This window comes from Salvelinus namaycush, chromosome 13 (assembly GCF_016432855.1).
Source record: "Salvelinus namaycush isolate Seneca chromosome 13, SaNama_1.0, whole genome shotgun sequence".
In the NCBI taxonomy this organism is placed as follows: Eukaryota; Metazoa; Chordata; class Actinopteri; order Salmoniformes; family Salmonidae; genus Salvelinus; species Salvelinus namaycush.
Genome location: NC_052319.1, coordinates 12,092,499 through 12,115,510, shown reverse-complemented (window position 1 = coordinate 12,115,510; position 23,012 = coordinate 12,092,499). Strand labels below are relative to the sequence as shown.

Here is a 23,012-nt window from a genome sequence, read left to right as displayed (position 1 = left end):
TATAGCCAAGCGCCCACAAACACTGCTTGCATCCCTCCTCAATTTTTAAGAAAAAATTGGCTGCTTTGTCGAGTGATTGGGGACGGATAATACATTTAGGTCGTCGGCGACACTATAAATAATGCAGGCCTATACATTATGATGAGTTCGAACAGACTGATTATGATTTATAGCCTACAGATATATGTATATTGATGTGTTATGACAGGCCTATGTCGCAAGATTAATAAATAAAAACATATTTTCCCAGTGGGATAAAGTCGAAATCATGTATTGACTGATATGTGTTCAATTCTCATAGTCTTTCTTCGGCAATAATCTTATTACGGCCTATCTAGTCCCAGGGGCCGAAGTGTCAGCTACAGTAGGTTATCGTTGTCTGGCTGTTCCATCGTCTGTAGCCTTTTTTGCCACTGTTGATATGAATCTAACAGGTTGGAATACCAGGAAGTGACACCCTCTCTAGGTGGGTCAGCTGGAACAATCTGTTTAATAAACCTGATACAGAAACAGCATTAGAAGGGACAATATTATGATCACAGTGATCGACAACATTCGATTGATATCGGCTCTGACAAGGTTAAATTAGGCTACAGTAGGGAACAAGTATAATTTGTGGTGAACTATATTTTCTCTGGGAGATCAAAAATGCCGAAAGAACAATGTTGTCAGAGGCTATACTTCACGCCTGATCCAGTGTTTGATCCATTGACATAAGAATGAGGTTTGATCACAAAGCTGTCATAACTAGCAGGATCATAGTATTATCTTCTAAAGAGCTTATTTTACCCAACAAGACAAATTCCCTTTAAAACCTACGCCACAGTTGTTCTTTTTAAATGAATAAAAGATCTGTAAACTCTGGTAATACCCTGTCAAAATGACAAGATGCCCATAATAAAGATTACCCTAAACTCAATTATTTCAGTAGATATACCAAGGTCTATCAAAATTATTTGAATAGGACATATATAGGTTAGGCCTACGCATCATGGAACATTCAGTTACCAATAATTGATCTTTATTGTTTAAGAGCCTTCCAGGCATCTTCTTTCCCCCTATTTTTCCATCAGCTTTGACGCATCACTTTTGGAAAAAAAGGGACAGCTCCATCTCCGTTTTCTACTGAGAAATTAAATTACTGTAGAAATAAATACTTTTTTTGAGAATTATCTAAATTACGCAGACTAAATTTCCCACCTTTGGACAGCCCCATGGCATCCATTCCCATCCCCTGCACCCACCATTAGTTTGTCATCCAAGAAGGGGAAGAATCCGCAAATAATCGCCAGGCACGCCTTGATGTTGCTTTCTCCCCAGTAAAAAGGTGATTCGAGGACACATGTGGATACTTGATAAAGTCAAAAGGTTTTCCTCTCTATAATGTAGTATTTCCCAGCGATGGACCCCCCCAAAAAATCTCACAGGAGAGCGTTATGAAATTGCTGGCAGCACTGTCGCCTTGTTCAGAGCATTCTGTTGCGCTTCCGGTTGTTGCCGGGTACAAATGACTGCAGAGATGCAGGGTTGTGTGCGTGATCATAAATAATGTCTGCTGTGGTCGTGGATGTCGGGAAGAGATAATAGAGAGCCAGCCTACAGTTTGGTATCACTGAACTGGAGATTACATGTACCTGTAACACCGTAAAAAACATAACAAAAGTGTCAGATCGTCATCTAGTGATGGGTGAGATAGGGGTGTTTTTTCTCATTATGATACAACTAAAGGCTTCGCTACACACTGTCACTACCATGTGTGCGTTGTCACTACCGTGTGTGAATCCATTTAGTTTTTCTACCTTTTAGTAGCCTACTCTTGTTATCATCATTTTGTATAGCCTAATCTAAGAAAACATAAAATACCCACTTTGATGCATCTATTACTCTTTTATTAGATGTTTGATAAGAGACTGATAAATAAGAAGGCACGTATTAAAACGTGTGAATATTGCCCTCTGTCATTCTACCTCTGAAATACACCCAGATCTTCAAGCTTTCTGAGAGCACCTAAGGGGCTGCAGGCAGCATTGTTCAGGGATCAAACGGAATGAAATGTGTTTTCTGTCATTCGTCCAATTACTGACGTGCAGCAACCATCAACTCTGTATTTTCAGAGAAGACAGTGTTATTGAACTTCTTGATAGTTTTCCATTCAACATCAGAGGATCGGTTAAGTCTGATTCTGACTGGAGATGTGTGAGTGTGAGTGAAATAGTTAATGAAGGAAGCACATATAGATTTGTGTCGCCAATTTGGTAAAATGTGTTGGTTAAACTCTAATTTGGGTAAATTACACTAACACTACTTTTTAATTATATGCAATTATATTAATTACATCATGAATCTCTAAAGGTTTTGGTTTCTGGGTAAGTTCCTTTCGTTGCCAAAGGGGCCCACGCTGATGTATGACTAACAAACCGCTCTGTGACATTTACAGACTTCCCTGTTAAATGTTTTTCCCAGGATACTTTTTTTTTTCCATTCAGGGGACATTGCTGGGTTCATGTTGCTATAGCACGGTTGACCAGTGTGTGAGTTTCCACCATGACCCACTTCTCTGAATCATCAGCAACTACACTGACACGTTCAGTCATTTCTAGGACATCAATGCTCAGAGACAGGGACTCTGATGGGTGGTGCTCTAAAGAGCAAGCGTTTGTCTGAGTGCCAGCCTGACGATGTGGCCCGGACTGAGCGAATGCAATCCTGGGTAGGACAGCATGCATTATGGGAAAGCAAGAGTGTGATGGGGAACTTTGAAATGTGCAGTGATGAGTGTGATCTCAACTGCTTTAAATGTTCCAAATACTTTAATAACTGATTGAGACTTTAATGTTTTTCTGTACCAACATTGGATGGTGGTGTCATGTTATACACTCTTATAAATTGAAGAACAGCCTCATCACACATACAGTAGTGAAGCCTAACAACACATTGTACTACTTTTGATATTATTTAAAGTCTTCATTCATAACACATTTGTATTGTTGATACCACAGACAGACACGATTTTATTTCAGAAGTCAAATCGTTTTTGTTGAGTTTAATTTTGTGTTTCTGCTTTGTTTTTCTACATGTGACTATCTTTCTGAGAAAAAGAAAAACATGTCTGACCTAAATTGACTCTAGCCTTTTAGGCCTTCTCATGTCAGCTGACTTGATCACACTGGGGTATGTACAGTAGGCTACAATTCTTTCATAATGGAACAATTTATATTAACACATGACCAAAACTCTATGAACTCTTTGAAACCCTCACAAATGTTGAATAGAACCCAACATATTATTTATTCCATTGTCCCTAATTGCAAAGGACCTATATGCCTATTTTTATTATCCATTTGGTGTAAAATTTGTCCGTTTTTGCATATTCACTCCTTCAGTTGAACAAATAAATACTTTGGATACTAATCTTTTAAAGCTCATTTCACTCGACTGGGTATGTGTGTCGAATGCGGCTTACAGGTTGGACGCGTTCCAGGTACACAATTCTGCGCAGGTCTATAGTTCACGTCTCAGGAACCACATGAGTATTATAATGATGTTGTAATCAGCGCAACCCAATGCAGAAATTGTCTAGACCTATCAGGAACGCACCCAGTGTTGTACTAAGCCATTTAGGGGCGCTGTTGCCATCGTTTTTCATGGGCGAACTTAAACAACTCCGATCAGGAAAGTTTTGAACATTCTGCCCAGTTAATCAATTTCATGGCAGAGATGCGGATAGAACGTTTATAAATTGACGGAAACACTTAGAACACCTGGTGGAATAAAAATGAGTACATCAATACAGGAAAGTGGAGGCCGGGAAGCTCAACAGGTAGGCTGCCGACTTACTATGATACGAATAGGTTTACTTTTATTGTTCCTCACGATTACCACCATTCTACAACATGATGTGTTAATTGTGTTCAAATGTGTTAATTTGACCCTAGATTGAGAATGGCGAAGGGAAACCGCTGCTTGCTTCACAAAAGGTGGTTGGAGGAAAAGTCAAAAGTTCGATGATATCAGCCTCTTTTAATTTCATCAATTCGATAATAGGATCTGGAATAATAGGTAAATTAGTGTTTATACATTAAATTGTGGGATCATCATGTTTGTATTTCAGTAGCACAGCAGAATAGACCTACTGGTGGCAATAGCTGCAATGACACCCTTCTTGAGAGGGGAGCACCTGTTGCTAGTTACTGTCTAATAAGTTGATCAATCATGTTACCCAATAAGATAAGCAAGTTATATATGTTGAACATGCAGGATCACATGATTTCCTGGGAATAGAAAACATCATAGGACCTACACTACTGTTCAAAAGTTTGGGGTCACTTAGAAATGTCCTTGTTTTTGAAAGGAGAGCTTTTTTTTGTCCATTAAAATAACATCAAATTTATCAAAAATACAGTGTAGACATTGTTAATGTTGTAAATTACTATTGTAGATGGAAACGGCAGATTTTTTATGGAATATCTACATAGGTGTACAGAGGCCCATTATAAGCTACCATCACTCCTGTGTTCCAATGGCATGTTGTGTTAGCTAATCCAAGTTTATCATTTTAAAAAGGCTAATTGATCATTAGAAAACCTTTTTGTAATTATGTTAGCATAGCTGAAAACTGTTGTTCTGATTAAAGAAGCAATACAACTGGCCTTCTTTAGACTAGTTGAGCATCTGGAGCATCAGCATTTGTGGGTTCCATTACAGGCACAAAATGGCCAGAAACAAAGCACTTTCTTCTGAAACTCGTCAGTCTATTCTTGTTCTGAGAAATGAATGCTATCGCCAAGAAACTGAAGATCTCGTACTACGCTGTGTACTACTCCCTTCACAGAACAACGCAAGCTGGCTCTAACCAGAATAGAAAGAGGAGTGGGAGGCCCCGGTGCACAACTGAGCAAGAGGACAAGTACATTAGAGTGTCTAGTTTGAGAAACAGACGCCTCACAAGTCCTCAACTGGCAGCTTCATTAAATAGTACCCGCAAAACACCAGTCTCAATGTCAACAGTGAAGAGGCGACTCCGGGAGTTGCAAAGAAAAAGCCATATCTCAGACTGGCCAATAAAAATAAAACATTGAGATGGGAAAAAGAACACTGGACAGAGAATTCTTCAACATAATTTCAAAAGGGTTTTCTAATGATCAATTAGCCTTTTAAAATGATAAACTTGGATTAGCTAACACAACGTGCCATTGAAACAGAGGAGTGATGGTTGCTGATAATGGGCCTCTGTATGCCTATGTAGATATTCTATTTTAAAAAATCTGCCATTTCCAGCTACAATAGTCATTTACAACATTAGCAATGTCTACACTGTATTTCTGATCAATTTGATGTTATTTTAATGGACGAAAAATGTGCTTTTCTTTCAAAAACAAGGACCTTTCTAAATGACCCCAAACTTTTGAACGGTAGTGTACCTCAGCCACATTGATCAGCCCCTGGGTGGTTGGCCTCTGCATCATATGACCACTGACATCATAATACTTCCTTTGTGCTTCCACAATTCTTTCTAAATTGTATGACTCAACTTTTTCTGTCAGTACAATGAAAATATAAACTCTTAAAAAATATATATTTTTGAATATGTTGTGATAACATGATCTGTTATTTAATTTGTTTTTCAGGTTTGCCGTACTCCTTAAACCAGGCTGGCCTTCCCCTTGGCCTTTTTCTCCTGGTTTTGGTAGCATTTATTACAGGTAGGTTCTGTAATGGTGACAACTGTGATGAACTCCCTTTTACGATAAAATGTATTTAACTCAACAGCTAACATTGTGGCGTTGTCCTGTTTCTTCCTTGCAGACTACTCTATCATCTTGTTGATTAAAGGAGGGAATCTTTCAGGGACAAATAGTTACCAGTCACTTGTACGTAGCACTTTTGGTATCACTGGATTTCTGGTTCTGTCTTTATTGCAGTTTCTATACCCTTTCATTGGTAAGTCTTGAACGGAGGTGAATCAGAACTACTTACAACCAAGATTTTATGAGATTGAGCAGTCTCATACAAACTGATATACAGGTACTGGTTGGGACTTGGATTGTAACATAACCACAATGTGTGTCTTCCCCAGCTATGATCAGCTACAACATCATAACTGGTGACACATTGACCAAAGTGTTTCAGAGACTACCTGGAGGTACAGTATGGCACATTCTACTTTAATGTAATATATCTGAACAAATTCAAGCCACAACTTGTGTGCATTGATATGCTAATACTGTGACAGTAAAAAATAGTTCACAGTTTTTCTGAATTAAGTGCAAACACCAAGGCCACGTTTGTTAATTGCATGTTGCGAATTCATATTTTTCATACATGCTATTTGCAGTTGGACCGGGCCACATACTTACAGAGAGACATTTTGTCATCGCAGTATCCACTATTCTATTCACATTACCCCTGTCTCTTTTCCGGAATATATCAAAGCTGGGAAAGGTAAGACTTAATCACATATTGTCACATTTATTTAAGTAGTCATTGACTCACTTTATCATTTGTGAGCTAAAGCATCTATCTATGTGATTCCAGGTATCCTTACTGTCCATGGTGTTGACTGTTTTCATCCTCATCACTGTTATCATCAGAGCAGCTACCCTGGGACCACATATGTACATTATATTACTTAACACTGTCATAACCTATTCACTCACATGCTATATCATATTCTAATCCAATCTGAAACACATTCGGTTTTTATTTTACATTTCAGTCAACTAAACGACTATTGAAACCACTTACTCTGGAATTAGAAAAACTTAAAATGGATAACAACATGTTTATCCAATTACTTTGTGCCCTTAGTCCCCCTACAGAGAATGCGTGGGTGTTTGCAAGGTGGAATGCGATTCAGGCCGTTGGTGTTATGTCTTTTGGTCAGTTCTCGTCTACATCAACTGTATATTTGTAAAGTACAAGTAATACTTGCTCGAGACAAAACGACCCATACATGTGTACATCTTCATATTGTATGGTATTGGCTATCAAGTTTCATAATCGAGGAACTCCACACAAAACGACCACACAAACATGTAATTTGGACTGTTCATAGGTTGTAATACTTTGCCATATCCCTTTGTTCCATAGCCTTTATCTGCCATCACAACAGCTTCATGATCTACGGCTCTCTGACGGAACAGAGCCTAAGTAACTGGTCTCGTGTCACCCACATGTCTGTTGGTTCGGCTATGATTGTCAGTATTCTGTTTGCTGCGACTGGCTATGCTACCTTCACTGGGTACACGCAAGGTAAAACACAGCACATAGAATCATAGAACCATCTTGTGGCGTTAGACCCAAGTGCATCCATATACACACTGCCTAAGGAGTACATTTTTCTGATCGCCTCTTTATATTTTCAGGTGATATCTTTGAAAACTACTGTGGGAACGATGACCTGGCTACTTTTGGTCGCTTCTGTTTCGGCATCAGTATAATAACAACTTTTCCTCTGGAGTGTTTTGTGACTCGAGAGGTATGACGTTATTTATGCACATGCCACTTCATATGGCACAGGACAGTATGTTGTGGCGCAGTGTTCATAGATTTTAGTGCACATCACCCTGTAAAAATCAAGTCCTTGTTCTCTCTTTTATGTTTGCAGGTAGTATCCAATGTTTTTTTTAAAGGGTCTCTCAACAACCATGCCCATGTGGCGGTCACCTTGCTCATAGTTGCAGCGTGCACAGCATTATCCTTGGCCTACGACTGTCTGGGTATTGTTCTGGTGTTAAATGTAAGCCGGATGACCTTTTGAATTGTTGTAACCATTGCAATTTTAGTAGAGAAATAAGTTATCTTTTTAACAAATGTTTTTTGTCTTCCAGGGTGTTGTAAGTGCCACACCTTTAATTTTCATCATTCCATCAGCTTGCTACCTCAAGCTTTCCACAGAGCGCTGGTTCCAAGGTGAAAACCGCATCCCCTGTCTCATCCTCATAGCTGGTGTCTTTGTCATGACAACTGGTTTGATCATGGCGGTTATGTTCCCCCAAGACTGCTCCCATGGTGCCGAGATGTTTTACTGTGTGACTTCCAACCTCTCCATATCCCCGACACCACCCACTGAGCTACTCTTTCAGAATTCAACTCAGAATTCTAGATGAAACGTTGTTGTTACACACTGGGGTTTTGTGATATGACTTTGTATGCCCATTGTATCTATTACCTCTGCAATGAATGTGTTTGTCATAATTTATGCTACTATTTGTGAAAGTGCCATAATGCAATACATTAATCAATTTGTATATCAGACTGGGACAAAGTTCCACTTTGAATTTCGCGAGTAGTTACCTTCGAGAAACCTACCACACGATGTCGCTGTAACATAATCAGACTATATAAAACTTTTATAAAAAGGTTTCTCGAAGGTAACCTTTTGCCCTCTTGCCTTGATGTCACGCCCTTCGAAGATGAATGTAGTTATAGAAGTTTGTCCAACGGTAGTGCATTTTCCACTGCTGGTTAGAGGGAATATGTTATACATTTACTATTTGGGAAATTTCATGATTATAATATTTAGTCTATTTCAATATTATCAATGTAAACCCGAATTGTTCACAACACTAAAAATAAAAGTAATATGAATTGTCTCCTGCAGCACAATTTTTTTTACATACATTTTCACGGTTGAATTCATTTAAAAATCAGACAAAGTATGTGTATTCCCTCTGGGATGGATAGGTGAAATTACCGCTGGGAGTAAAAACGGGAGAAGAGTGAAGGTATTCAACACCCCACGAATGGTTATTTGAATCTCTACTCATACGTTTTGACGTCGATTTTTGTAGGTGGTATGCTTTTGGCAGAGAACTTATCAGTGCTTGTAGCAGGCATCGTGTCACAACTTTGAAATGTAGACTGCTGGCTAAACGATGGAAAGACTGGGTTGTGCTGGCGGCGTATTGGAACAGAGGAGCGACTGTTGTGTGGATCAAGATAGAAGTGGGAGTTCTAGAATTCATTTTGAACGCACAGTAGCCTAATGTATCACTGAACGAATCAACGCCACGATATATTTTGTACGGTATAATTTATTTTCTTCTCCCTAATAAATACTGATGAAAGTTGACAGCAGCGCGGAGGGCCAGGGGCATTCATGGTAAGAGATGACGAGTAACATAATGAGCTTAATTAAATCATAATTGTCCTGTGTCCCACTTTGCATGCCGGGCAACAAAGGGCAAGTTACCATCCGAAACGCTGTCCTGATTGTCAATAGGATTTCGACCATCCACAGCAAGCATTCGGATGGGACAGCTCTAGATGAAAACCTGTGCAATTTTAGTTATGAAATATGAATAATTGTGTGCTTTGCTTCACTTTCGGTAGTCCGAGGGACTTTGTTAAACCTGTGCAGCTAGACATGGATGATAATGTGTCCCAACGAAGTCCACGACGACGACTCTCTGGCTCTAGGTATGTGGATTCATTCTGGGTGTATTTACTAATTAAGAGGCTTCTGTGTGAGAACGTATTTGGATTCATTCTGTCAGCTGTCAGCCAACAGCTTTTCTTCTCAACTCTAGTCTACATGACATTATTGTTCACTTCACGTTTAGAAGTAACATTAGTCACTATTATTTGGAGGTGTTCCGAAATGCTTCTAAAGATTGATGAGGAAGTGACAAAAAACGTGTATATTAGATCATTACTGTGGAATTTTTAAACATGTGAGATCATCTTGAGATGACATCAGTTGGAAAATATGAGACTTTTGTAACCCATGGAGTCTTATGTCATTCCAAACCCTTTTCAGTTCAAACCTTTCCCGACTTAACTGGGATTCCTTAAATTCATTAATCTATTCTATACCATTCTATACCCCCAAAAAGTTAACTGTTGCAACACATTTTTGGACACGTTGCAAGCAAATTGCAATTTAGTGACACAATTGCATGTCTAAGGCAAAGGGTTTGACACATTTAGTAGCCCACAACCAGAGGTTCATGAGATGTGCATTTTTCAATCAACTCTAACCTATATTCTTCCACCTCATACAGAGTACGTGTAGTAACTAAAGTAACAGTTGTTGCAGACATTTAAGTAATTTTTGAACTCCACTAATTTCCTGCATTCAGAGTTGTTCTGAGAAATTTCCTTGACCACATGTTGAGGTGATGGGAAGCGTTTGAGGCAAACCAGTGTGCATCTCATGTGCATTATAATCAACGACTGGCTATTTAATTTTTGTCAATACAGTTCAAAATAATTGTTTGTATGGATGATTGCATAGATATATCACGTAGTGTAGATGGTCCGATAGACCACTGTGTGTAGTGTGTAGTGTGTAATAATCACCTATCCCAAAAATTCCACTGGTGGTGAAACAAAATGATCCATGAGAATATGTTTGTCTTTCCTAATATTGAATATCAAATAAGAGTCAAAGATCATCTCTTTACAATATGTCACAGTCATAACACTTTTAATGTCCCATTTATTTGGTTCAGGAACGGTTGCTTGGAGATGATGTCAGCTGACAGTATTCCATTTGGTTGGAGGCGTTGGCTCTTAAACTGGGAGGAGTGAGTTTCCAAAGTTCTTTGCGATCTTTTAGAGTCACTGCTCACTCCTGTGGCATGCAAGGGAGGGATACAGACTTAATGTGATTTTAATTAGAAGTGATATGGAGAATTTGAAGGCTTGATAACAATTAATGTAAAGTTTCCGTTTCTCCAGTTGCTGACTTTCCCATATTGAGACTGAAATACATTCATGCATCCATGTCATAAGTTTAATTTATAATATAAACAATTTGTAAATTAAAACCACTCTCTCCATGAGCTGTTGCGTTATTTGTGGCTTCTCATACTTGGAGCCATTAGACAAATGCTTCTGAAAATTCATCCCACTTTTCAAGTGCAATGACTTGTAGAGTTATCACTTGGCCCTCCACGCCATGCTACATTTGTTATCCTACTACTGACACTGCCAAAACACAGGCCCTCGTCCAAAACCATGGGAAATAATATGGAGTTGGACCCCCCCTCCCCCCCTTTACTGCCATAACAGCCTCCACTCTTCTGGGAAGGCTTTCCACTAGATGTTGGAACATTGCTGCGGGGACTTGCTTCCATTTAGCCACAAGAGCATTAGGGCGGGCACTAATGTTGGGCGATTAGGCCTGGCTCGCAGTCGGTGTTCCAATTCATCCCAAAGGTGTTCGATGGAGTTGAGGTCAGGGCTCTGTGCAGGCCAGTTAAGTTCTTCCACACCGATCTCGACAAAACAATTTCTGCCACAAAGTTGGAAGCACAGAATCGTCTCTCATGTCATTGTATGCTGTAGCGTTAAGATTTCCCTTCACTGGAACTAAGGGGTCTAGCCCGGACCATGAAAAACAGCTCCATACCATTATTCCTCCTCCACCAAACTTTACAGTTGGCACTATACATTCAGGCAGGTAGCGTTCTCCTGGCATCTGGCAAACCCAGATTCGTCTGTCGAACTGCCAGATGGTGAAGCGTGATTCATCACTCCAGAGAACGCGTTTCCGCTGCTCCAGAGTCCAATGGCGGCGAGCTTCACACCATTCCTGCCGACCCTTAGCATTGCGCATGGTAATCTTAGGCTTGTGTGCGGCTGCTCTGCCTTGGAAACCAATTTCATGAAGCTCCCAACAAACAGTTATTGTGCTGACATTGCTTCCAGTGTCACGTTCCTGACCTTATGCGGCCGGGGTCCGCACCTTGGGGGGGGGGGGGGGGGGGGGGGGTCGGAGTACTGTCACATTCCTGACCTTATTTTCCTTTGTTTAATCTTTATTTAGTTGGTCAGGACGTGAGCTGGGTGGGTATAGCCTATGTTCTGTGTTTCTATGTTTAGGTTTGTCATATTGGCCTGATATGGTTCTCAATCAGAGGCAGGTGTTTTGCGTTGTCTGGAAACCATATTTAGGTAGCCTGTTTTTCACTGTTGGTTTGTGGGTGATTGTTTCCTGTGTCAGTGTTTGTGCCACACAGGACTGTTTTGGTTAGATTTACTTTTGTTATTTTGTGTCTTGTTCAGTTTATTATATTAAAACTATGGACACTTACTACGCTGCGTCTTGGTCTGATCCCTGCTACACCTCCTCTTCAGACGAAGAGGAGGAAATCTGCCGTTACAGAATCACCCACCAACCAAGGACCAAGCAGCGTGGTAAAGGACAGCAGCAGCAGCGGCAAAATACACAGGACTCCTGGACATGGGAAGAAATTCTGGACGGTAAGGGACCCTGGGTTCAAGTTGGAGAATATCGCCGCCCTCGTGAAGAGCTGGAGGCAGCTAAAGCCGAGAGGCGGTGGTATGAGGAGGCAGCACGGAAGCGCGGCTGGAAGCCAGTGTGGCGAAGTCAGGTAGGAGACCTGCACCAACTCCCCGTGCTTACCTTGGAGAGCGAGAGTACGGGCAGACACCGTGTTATGCGGAAGAGCGCACGGTGTCTCCTGTACGTGTGCATAGCCCGTGCCGGTACATCCCAGCTCCTCGTATCGGCCGGGCTAGAGTGGGCATCGAGCCAGGTACCATGAAGCCGGCTCAACGCATTTGGTCTCCAGTGCGTCTCCTCGGGCCGATGTACATGGCACCAGCCTTACGCATGGTGTCCCCGGTTCGCCAGCACAGCCCAGTGCGGGCTATTCCACCTCGCCGCACTGGCCGGGCTAAGGGGAGTATTCAACCAGGTAAGGTTGGGCAGGCTCGGTGCTCAAGAGCTCCAGTACGCCTTCACGGACCGGTCTATCCGGTGCCACCTCCTCGCCCCAGTCCAGTACCACCAGTGCCAACACCACGTACCAGGCTTCCTGTGCGTCTCCAGAGCCCTGTTCCTCCTCCACGCACTCGCCCTGTGGTGCGTGTCTCCAGCCCGGTACCACCAGTTCCGGCACCACGCACCAAGCCTCCTGTCCGTCTCCAGAGCCCTGTACGCCCTGTTGCTGCTCCCCGCACTAGCCTTGAGGTGCGTGTCCTTAGCCCGGTACCACCAGTTCCGGCACCACGCACCAGGCCTACTGTGCGCCTCAGCAGGCCAGAGTCTGCTGTCTGTTCAGCACCGCCGGAGCTGCCCGTCTGTCCAGCGCCGCCAGAGCTCCCCGTCTGCCCAGCGCCGCCAGAGCTCCCCGTCTGCCCAGCGCCGCCAGAGCTCCCCGTCTGCCCAGCGCCGCCAGAGCTCCCCGTCTGCCCAGCGCCGCCAGAGCTCCCCGTCTGCCCAGCGCCGCCTGCGCCGCCCGTCTGCCCAGCGCCGCCTGAGCCGCCCGTCTGCCCAGCGCCGCCTGAGCCGCCCGTCTGCCCAGCGCCGCCTGAGCCGCCCGTCTGCCCAGCGCCGCCTGCGCCGCCCGTCTGCCCAGCGCCGCCTGCGCCGCCCGTCTGCCCAGCGCCGTCAGAGCCGCCCGTCTGCCCTGAGCCGCTAGAGCCGCCCGTCTGCCCTGAGCCGCTAGAGCCGCCCGTCTGCCCTGAGCCGCTAGAGCCGCCCGTCTGCCCTGAGCCGCTAGAGCCGCCCGTCTGCCCTGAGCCGCTAGAGCCGCCCGTCTGCCCTGAGCCGCTAGAGCCGCCCGTCTGCCCTGAGCCGCTAGAGCCGCCCGTCTGCCCTGAGCCGCTAGAGCCGCCCGTCTGCCCTGAGCCGCTAGAGCCGCCCGTCTGCCCTGAGCCGCTAGAGCCGCCCGTCTGCCCTGAGCCGCCTGAGCCGCCCGTCTGCCCTGAGCCGCCAGAGCCGCCCGTCTGCCCTGAGCCGCTAGAGCCGCCCGTCTGCCCTGAGCCGCTAGAGCCGCCCGTCTGCCCTGAGCCGCTAGAGCCGCCCGTCTGCCCTGAGCCGCTAGAGCCGCCCGTCTGCCCTGAGCCGCCAGAGCCGCCCGCCAGTCAGGAGCCGCCAGAGCCGCCCGCCAGTCAGGAGCCGCCAGAGCCGCCCGCCAGTCAGGAGCCGCCAGAGCCGCCCGCCAGTCAGGAGCCGCCAGAGCCGCCCGCCAGTCAGGAGCCGCCAGAGCCGCCCGCCAGTCAGGAGCCGCCAGAGCCGCCCGCCAGTCAGGAGCCGCCAGAGCCGCCCGCCAGTCAGGAGCCGCCAGAGCCGCCCGCCAGTCATGAGCTACCCCTCAGTCATGAGCTACCCCTCAGTCATGAGCTACCCCTCAGTCATGAGCTTCCCCTCAGTCATGAGCTTCCCCTCAGTCATGAGCTTCCCCTCAGTCATGAGCTTCCCCTCAGTCATGAGCTGCCCCTCAGTCCGGAGCTGCCCCTCAGTCCGGAGCTGCCCCTCAGTCCGGAGGCGCCAATCAGTCCAGTGGGGTTATTTTGGAGGGTCGCCGTTCCGAGGAGGCCACGGAAGCGGGGATTGACTATGGTGGAGCGGGGACCACGTCCAGCGGCAGAGCCGCCACCGTGGACAGATGCCCACCCAGACCCTCCCCTATAGGTTCAGGTTTTGCGGCCGGAGTCCGCACCTTGGGGGGGGGGGGGAGTACTGTCACATTCCTGACCTTATTTTCCTTTGTTTAGTCTTTATTTAGTTGGTCAGGACGTGAGCTGGGTGGGTATAGTCTATGTTCTGTGTTTCTATGTTTAGGTTTGTCATATTGGCCTGATATGGTTCTCAATCAGAGGCAGGTGTTTTGCGTTGTCTCTGATTGGGAACCATATTTAGGTAGCCTGTTTTTCACTGTTGGTTTGTGGGTGATTGTTTCCTGTGTCAGTGTTTGTGCCACACGGGACTGTTTTGGTTAGATTTACTTTTGTTATTTTGTTTTGTGTCTTGTTCAGTTTATTATATTAAAACTATGGACACTTACTACGCTGCGTCTTGGTCCGATCCCTGCTACACCTCCTCTTCAGACGAATCCTCTTCAGACGAAATCTGCCGTTACATCCAGAGGCAGTTTGGAACTCGGTAGTGAGTGTTGCAACCGAGGACAGATGATTTTTATGTTCTACAAGCTTCAGCACTCAGTGGTCCCGTGAGCTTGTGTGGCCTACCACTTCGTGGCTAAGCTGTTGTTGCTCCGAGACGTTTCCACTTCACAATAACATCATATACAGTTGCCCGGGGTAGCTGTAGCAGGGCAGAAATTTGACAGACTGACTTGTTGGAAAGGTGGCATCCTATGACGGTGCCACGTTGAAAGTCACTGAGCTCTTCAGTAAGGCCATTCTACTGCCAATGTTTCTCTATGAGACTGCATGGCCATGTGCTCAATTTTATACACCTGTTAGTAACGTGTGTGGCTGATATATAGCCAAATCCACAAATTTGAAGGGGTGTCCACATCTTTTTGTATATATAGTGTACATAGCTCTATGAACACAATGAAATTCACTTGAGGATTTGCCAAATTAGCCTAGGCCTAGATTAAATCTAGTTCTGCTTGGCCATTGGAAAAGTAAGGTTCTCCCATCTCCACAGAGGAACTCTGGAGCTCTGTCAGAGTGAACATCGGGTTCTTGAACTCTGGGGGCCCTTCTCCCCCGATTGCTCAGTTTGGCAGGGTGGTAAGCTCTAGGAAGAGTCTTGGTGGTTCCAAATCTCTTCCATTTAAGAATGATGGAGGCCACTGTTGTCTTGGGGACCTTCAATGCTGTAGAAATGTTTTTGTACCCTTCCCCAGATCTGTTTCTCAACACAATCCTGTCTCGGAGCTCTACGGACAATTCTTTCGACCTCATGGCTTGGTTTTTGCTCTGACATGCGCTGTCAACTGTGGGACCTTATATAGTGTATATAGTGTGTGCCTTTCCAAATCATGTCCAATCAATTGAATTTACCTCAGGTGGACTCCAGTCAAGTTATAGAATAGTTATAGATATTGTCTGTAGACTGAGGGATTTTTAAAAATGTAATCAATTTTACAATAAAGCTGTACCATAACATAATGTGGAAAAAGTCAAGAGGTCTGAATACTTTCCGAATGCACTGTGTGTCATTTCCTCAATACACACAAATACAAGCCTTTTTGTATCTCATCGGTAGAAACAGGCCATCTACATCTCCTTGTTGTACGCAAACCACAATATCTAGAATTCATAGCGATTTCAGGACATAGTACCGCCTCTGTCGGGGTGGATCCTGTTGAATGGGTAGCTAACAGGTAGCTAACGTTACACACTGGACCAGCCACTTGTTCATAGAACATCAGCTTGCTAATAACTTTTTATTTTTGTATCGACAAAAACTGTAAAGTTTAGTCATGGTGTGGTGCTCCGTACCTGGATGTGCAAACTGCGAGAAAGCACAGGCGGTTGGGGTAACATTTCATCTAGTGATGCACCGATATGAAATCCTTGGCCAATATCCGATATTTTCCTTGCCAAAAACCCCGATACGATATTAAACATTTTAGCAGCCTTTTAAGCATTATAGTACAGTTAAATAGTTAACACACATGGATGCAGTGGCCTATGGCACTGCATCTCAGTGCAAGAGGCGTCACTACAGTCCCTGGTTCGAATCCAGGCTGTATCACATTCGGCCGTGATTGGGAGTCCCATAGGGCGGTGCACAATTGGCCCAGTGTCGTCCGGGTTTGGCTGGGGTAGGTTGTCATTGTAAATAAGAATTTGTTCTTATCTGACTTGCCTAGTTAAATAAAGGTAACACACACACACACACACACCACACTGACCAAAAAGTTATTTTGTTGGCATTTACGTATGTTCCCATTACCAGTAAAACATAATCAAAACCTATTTATTTCACTTACTTGCTGTGTTGTGCTGTTTTGTTGTTCAGTCGTTTCCTTCTCAACCAGGATTTATATGGAACGCCGTTTGGGTCTTTGCATGTGTAACGGCTGTCGTCTTCCTCCTCGTCTGAGGAGGAGAAGTTTGAAGGATCGGAGGACCAATGCGCAGCGTGGTAATTGTTAATCTTATTTAATGAAAGTGAACAACTCAAAATACAAAAACAACAAAGTGAAAACCGAAACAGTTCTATCTGGTGCAGACACACAAAGACTGAAAACAACCACCCACAAAACCCAACAGAAAACAGGCTACCTAAATATGGTTCCCAATCAGGGACAACGATTGACAGCTGCCTCTGATTGAGAACCATATCAGGCCAAACACAGAAAACCAACACAGAAATAGAAAACATAGATTACCCACCCAACTCACGCCCTGACCACACTAAAACAAAGAAAATACAAAAGAACTATGGTCAGAACGTGACAGTACCCCCCCCCCCCCCCCCCCCCCTCCCAAGGTGCGGATTCCGGCCGCAAAACCTGAACCTATAGGGGAGGGTCTGGGTGGGCATCTGTCCGCGGTGGCGGCTCTGGCGCTGGACTCCACCATAGTCTTTGTCCGCTTTAGTGGCTGCCTAGGAACGGCGACCCTCACCGTCGACCTTGGCCTGGGAACCCAACTAAAGGGCACCACTGGACTGAGGGGCAGCTCCGGACTGAGGGGCAGCTCAGGACTGACGGACGGCTCTGGCAACTCCCAACTGGCGGGTGGCTCTGGCGGCTCCCGACTGGCGGGTGGCTCTGGCGGCTCCCGACTGGCGGGCGGCTCCCGACTGGCGGGCGGCTCTGGTGGCTCCCGACTGGCGGGCGGCTCTGGCGGCTCCCGACTGGCGGGCGGCTCTGGCGGCTCCCGACTGGCGGGCGGCTCTGGCGGCGCCCGACTGGCGGGCGGCTCTGGCGGCTCCCGACTGGCGGGCGGCTCTGGCGGCTCCCGACTGGCGGGCGGCTCCGGACAGGCGGGCGGCTCTGGCGGCACTGGACAGACGGGCGGCTCTGGCGGCACTGGACAGACGGGCGGCTCCGGCGGCGCTGGACAGACGGAAAACTCTGGCCTGCTGAGGCGCACAGTAGGCCTGGTGCTTGGTGCCGGAACTGGTGGTACTGGGGTGGGATACGCACCTCAGGGCTAGTGCGGGGAGGAGGAACAGGGAGTACTGGACCCTGGAGACGCACTGGATGCCTGGTGCGTGGTACCGGCACTGGTGGTACCGGGCTGGGGACACGCACCTCAGGGCGAGTGCGGGGAGGAGGAACAGGGTGTACAGGGCTCTGGAGACGCACAGGAAGCCTGGTGCGTGGTGTTGGCACTGGTGGTACTGGGCTGGTGCGAGGGGCTGCCACAGGCGGACTGGTGCGTGGAGAAGGCACCGGATAGACCGGACCGTGGAGGTGCACTACAGGTCTCGAGCACCGAGCCTGCCAACCCCTACCTGGCTGAATGCTCCCCGTAGCCAGGCCAGTGCGGCGAGGTGGAATAGCCCACACTGGGCATTGCTGGCGAACCGGGGACACCATGCGTAGGGCTGGTGCCATGTACACCGGCCCGAGGAGACGCACTGGAGACCAGATGCGTAGAGCCGGTTTCATGGCACCTGGCTCGATGCCCAATCTAGCCCGGCCAATACTAGGTGCTGCTATGTATCGCACCGGGCTATGCCTGCGTACCGGGGACACCGTGCGCATCTCTGCATAACACGGTGCCTGCCCGGTCGCTCTCTCTCCACGGTAAGCACGGGGAGTTGGCTCTAGCCACACTCCCCGTGTGCCACCCCCCAAGAAATTTTTGGGGTTGCCTCTCTGGCTTCCAGCCGCACTTTCATGCAGCCTCCTCATACCACCGCCTCTCCGCTTTCGCTGCCTCCAGCTCAGCTTTGGGGCGGCGATACTCACCAGCCTGTGCCCAGGGTCCCTTGCCGTCCAGAATCTCCTCCCAAGTCCATTTCTCCAGATATCGCTGGTTCTCCTGCTGCTGTCCGTTACCACGCTGCTTGGTCCTTTTTTGGTGGGTGGTTCTGTAACGGCTGTCGTCTTCCTCCTCGTCTGAGGAGGAGAAGTTTGAAGGATCGGAGGACCAATGCGCAGCGTGGTAATTGTTAATCTTATTTAATGAAAGTGAACAACTCAAAATACAAAAACAACAAAGTGAAAACCGAAACAGTTCTATCTGGTGCAGACACACAAAGACTGAAAACAACCACCCACAAAACCCAACAGAAACAGGATACCTAAATATGGTTCCCAATCAGGGACAACGATTGACAGCTGCCTCTGATTGAGAACCATATCAGGCCAAACACAGAAAACCAACACAGAAATAGAAAACATAGATTACCCACCCAACTCACGCCCTGACCACACTAAAACAAAGAAAATACAAAAGAACTATGGTCAGAACGTGACAGCATGTCAATAAAGATACACGTCAAATAACACTATATGACTTGTCAAATAACTAGTTTAAGTCACCTTGACTCCATAAGCAATTAAATATACTGGAGCTAGGCATAAACATGGTCTGTGTCTTGTTGTCATAGTTGGTGTGTTTATAAGTAGGTTTCAACTTCTACTGTAGTTTTCTCTGTATTATGGAGGGTTAGTTGATTTGTTTATGTAAAGCTTGGAAGTCTAAATTTAAGAAAAGCTGAGTTATTAGTAAAGAGGGGATGGTGTGGGTGACAGACGTGTGTGTGAAGGTTAGTATACATTATCTATTGACACAAGGGGGATGGGTGGATATAGTACTGTACCTTGTTTGAGTGTGTATTGATGGGGACAAAGTAGTCAAATGTAGGGAAGTCACTGACTAGTGTGTGTCGTACAAACTAGTCCAACTGCTGCTGCTGATTACTCTGACACCAGCTTCAGTAGTACAGATCCTGTAGACCTATTGGATGAAAGCTTTCAGCCGAGAACAACCTCAAGCTCAACATCATCTGACTCAGAAGAGGAAAAGACTGCATGTGACTGGCAAGAGCCAAATTGTGTAGTCTGTGAGTCTAATTTCATGGAGCTCATGAAGTTCAACACAAGACAAGGATCACCAGCTGAAGAACATTCAGGATCTTGCCTGGAACATTCCAGCTGCATCAGAAACCATGGATCAATTCATTGTGGTATTCATGAAACGTATTTGGAAGTAACTGGCCACACTCTTACTGCTAAAGCAAATGATGCAGGGAGTTGGTGTATCATTTCAACTTTCATTTGTTGGTACATAAATATGTTTCAATAAAACAGATTAGTCTGTCAATGTAGCAAATAAGTAGACATTGCTTGAATTCACAACAACGTTTATTTGCGCTGGAGACCTAGGTGAGTTTACACAGCTCAGCTGTATGCAGGAACAGTTATGGCAATGTATGACATACACTGCTCAAAAAAATAAAGGGAACACTTAAACAACACAATGTAACTCCAAGTCAATCACACTTCTGTGAAATCAAACTGTCCACTTAGGAAGCAACACTGATTGACAATAAATTTCACATGCTGTTGTGCAAATGGAATAGACAAAAGGTGGAAATTATAGGCAATTAGCAAGACACCCCCAAAAAAGGAGTGATTCTGCAGGTGGTGACCACAGACCACTTCTCAGTTCCTATGCTTCCTGGCTGATGTTTTGGTCACTTTTGAATGCTGGCGGTGCTCTCACTCTAGTGGTAGCATGAGACGGAGTCTACAACCCACACAAGTGGCTCAGGTAGTGCAGCTCATGCAGGATGGTACATCAATGCGAGCTGTGGCAAGAAGGTTTGCTGTGTCTGTCAGCGTAGTGTCCAGAGCATGGAGGCGCTACCAGGAGACAGGCCAGTACATCAGGAGACGTGGAGGAGGCCGTAGGAGGGCAACAACCCAGCAGCAGGACCGCTACCTCCGCCTTTGTGCAAGGAGGGGCACTGCCAGAGCCCTGCAAAATGACCTCCAGCAGGCCACAAATGTGCATGTGTCTGCTCAAACGGTCAGAAACAGACTCCATGAGGGTGGAGTGTCTTGCTAATTGCCTATAATTTCCACCTTTTGTCTATTCCATTTGCACAACAGCATGTGAAATTTATTGTCAATCAGTGTTGCTTCCTAAGTGGACAGTTTGATTTCACAGAAGTGTGATTGACTTGGAGTTACATTGTGTTGTTTAAGTGTTCCCTTTATTTTTTTGAGCAGTGTATAACATAACACCTATAATAAATACTACAGTTCTACAAAGGGAATACTTGCATATGGTGTTTGGGGGATAGCAGTGAGTTCACTTTGACACAAGGGGAGATTGTTGTTATGGGATCTTTCATATCTCTTCTTGAGTCATCAACTTCTTTGTATTCATTGTGTGAGGGATAAATTGCTTGAATGGCCCCAACAGCACAAGCAGGCAAGGGGATTTGATGTCCTCTGCCTAGCTTCTCATCCCACGTAGAACAAACTCCAAAAATAATCTGTAGACCATCAAGCAGTTTTGTCTGTAAGAGAATGACAAAAACACTATTTGACTTTCATGGGTAATCGTTGTTTACTGTCTTTCTAATGTAACAGAACAATGCAGAATATTGAATGTTTCACAGACACAAGCTAGCTAGCTACAACACACAGGTGTAGTTACTCCAAGACTAATATGAGTCATAAAGCCAAAGTCATTCCTTTACTCTTCATCATCAAAACATTTCTCCAGTTTTGCTCCTAGTGAAAAACAGTGCGTCTAGCTAGCTATAACGTTAGGCTACAGTACGTTTTGGGTATAGCAAACAAAGAAAAATAGCTTAACATGGCTAGCTTGTCTTGTAGTGCTACTAGCAATCCCCGTCATGGCCGACTTGATCATACAATTGTACTGTACTGAACAACACTGCCTCGTGTAAAAAGAGAGCTGATATTACTAGCTAGCTACCGACAGCAAAACAACTTACTTGTTTGCCATTTGCCCTCTTAGTCCAGCTGGTCTAAATAGTGTCTAGCAGTGAAGTTTCCCTTTAATATCTACTCAGAACATTTTTGTCACCGCAGCATCTGTTTGAAATGACATCTGGTCTCATTTTGAAATTCTTCACTTGGCAACTTTGCATTTATATGAATAGAGCTGCACATACAGGCCTACAGTAAAGGAATGTAGGAGGAGGATGTCTAGATTTTCTGACAGTTTTGTATTTTATAGGTGACATTCCTCGCTCCAAACGAGCGCTTCTCAAACTTGGTTCTCAAGACCCCAAAGGGTGCACGTTTTGGTTTCTGACTTAACACTACACAGCTGATTCAAATGATCAAATCGTGATGATTATTTGAATCCGCTATGTAGTGTTAGGGCAGAACGTACACCCCTTGGGGTCCCGAGGACCGATTTGATCTATGCTCACAGCTATGTAAAGCCTGCGCTGATAATGGGACACACCTTTAACCATGATCTCACATGGCAGGCTTCTCTTGGGGTGGAGCCGAGTATGGAATTGGTTAAGGTATTGTGACTCGCCACAGCTGTTTCCAGACATTTTGGCAGTCCAAGGGCACAGCTGCACTTTTGAATTTAATGATGAAAGCTATGGTGAGAGGGATGGGCCAAATTCTACAACCGATAGATATGAGGAAAATATAGCTGCAAGCTGAAATCATTGGGGTCCAAGTCAAAACACTGCCCTATAACCTTATTTTATGTGTTATAGTGCCAAAATGTAGCATACTGGCAGCCGTACAACTCTAATATGATCTACTGAACACCCATGTTTTTCCATGGTAAAAGTTATAGTTCTTTGAGGCAAACTTGTTCCTTGTGGAGAGGACCTTGTGAAACTAATAACACAATTTAAAATCCAAGTTTGCCATTTCAACTACTGTGACGTTAATTAATTGTAAAAATATTATCGGAGACCTAATCCTTTTATACTCCTGCAAAGTTTCAACTCCGAACAGAAGAACTATTATGGAAATAGTTGGGCCTCTACAATGTGTGACAGAGTGTTCTCATTTGTCAGGGTCTAGGCTTGTGATTTCCTCACTGGGTGCAGTTAAAGGGGAAAAAAGCTACTTATGTAAGGTAAGATGATGATTCAGCAGAGAGAGAACCCGCAGAGTTCTAGTATTCTTTCCCCTTGAAACTTTCCTGAGGGATAAAAGGCTCTCTGTACAGCCAGGAATAGACTTCCCAATTGGACCAGGAATTAGCTTACACCTTTACCACCAAACGCTTCACTAAACTCTGAAAGCCAATAGAGGATGACATTTATATCATTCACTCACAAATGTGACAAACTAATATGAAAATGAACACATTTCTTAATACATTTTCAATGCACAACTTTTCAGTATTTAATGATATGT

The 23,012-nt window shown here is 45.2% G+C and overlaps 1 protein-coding gene across 1 annotated transcript; it reads left to right on the top strand.

Moving 5' to 3' along the window:
* Window positions 1-2,629: 2,629 nt before the first annotated feature.
* On the top strand, window positions 2,630-8,108 carry slc38a11 (solute carrier family 38 member 11). Its single transcript, XM_039006237.1, has 12 exons — window positions 2,630-2,710; window positions 3,936-4,059; window positions 5,628-5,702; window positions 5,806-5,940; window positions 6,077-6,142; window positions 6,335-6,441; window positions 6,535-6,614; window positions 6,808-6,878; window positions 7,090-7,251; window positions 7,365-7,477; window positions 7,607-7,738; window positions 7,830-8,108. The coding sequence occupies exons 1-12, from the start codon at window positions 2,630-2,632 to the stop codon at window positions 8,106-8,108; spliced, it is 1,425 nt and encodes a 474-aa protein (XP_038862165.1).
* The last annotated feature ends 14,904 nt before the right edge of the window (window positions 8,109-23,012 follow it).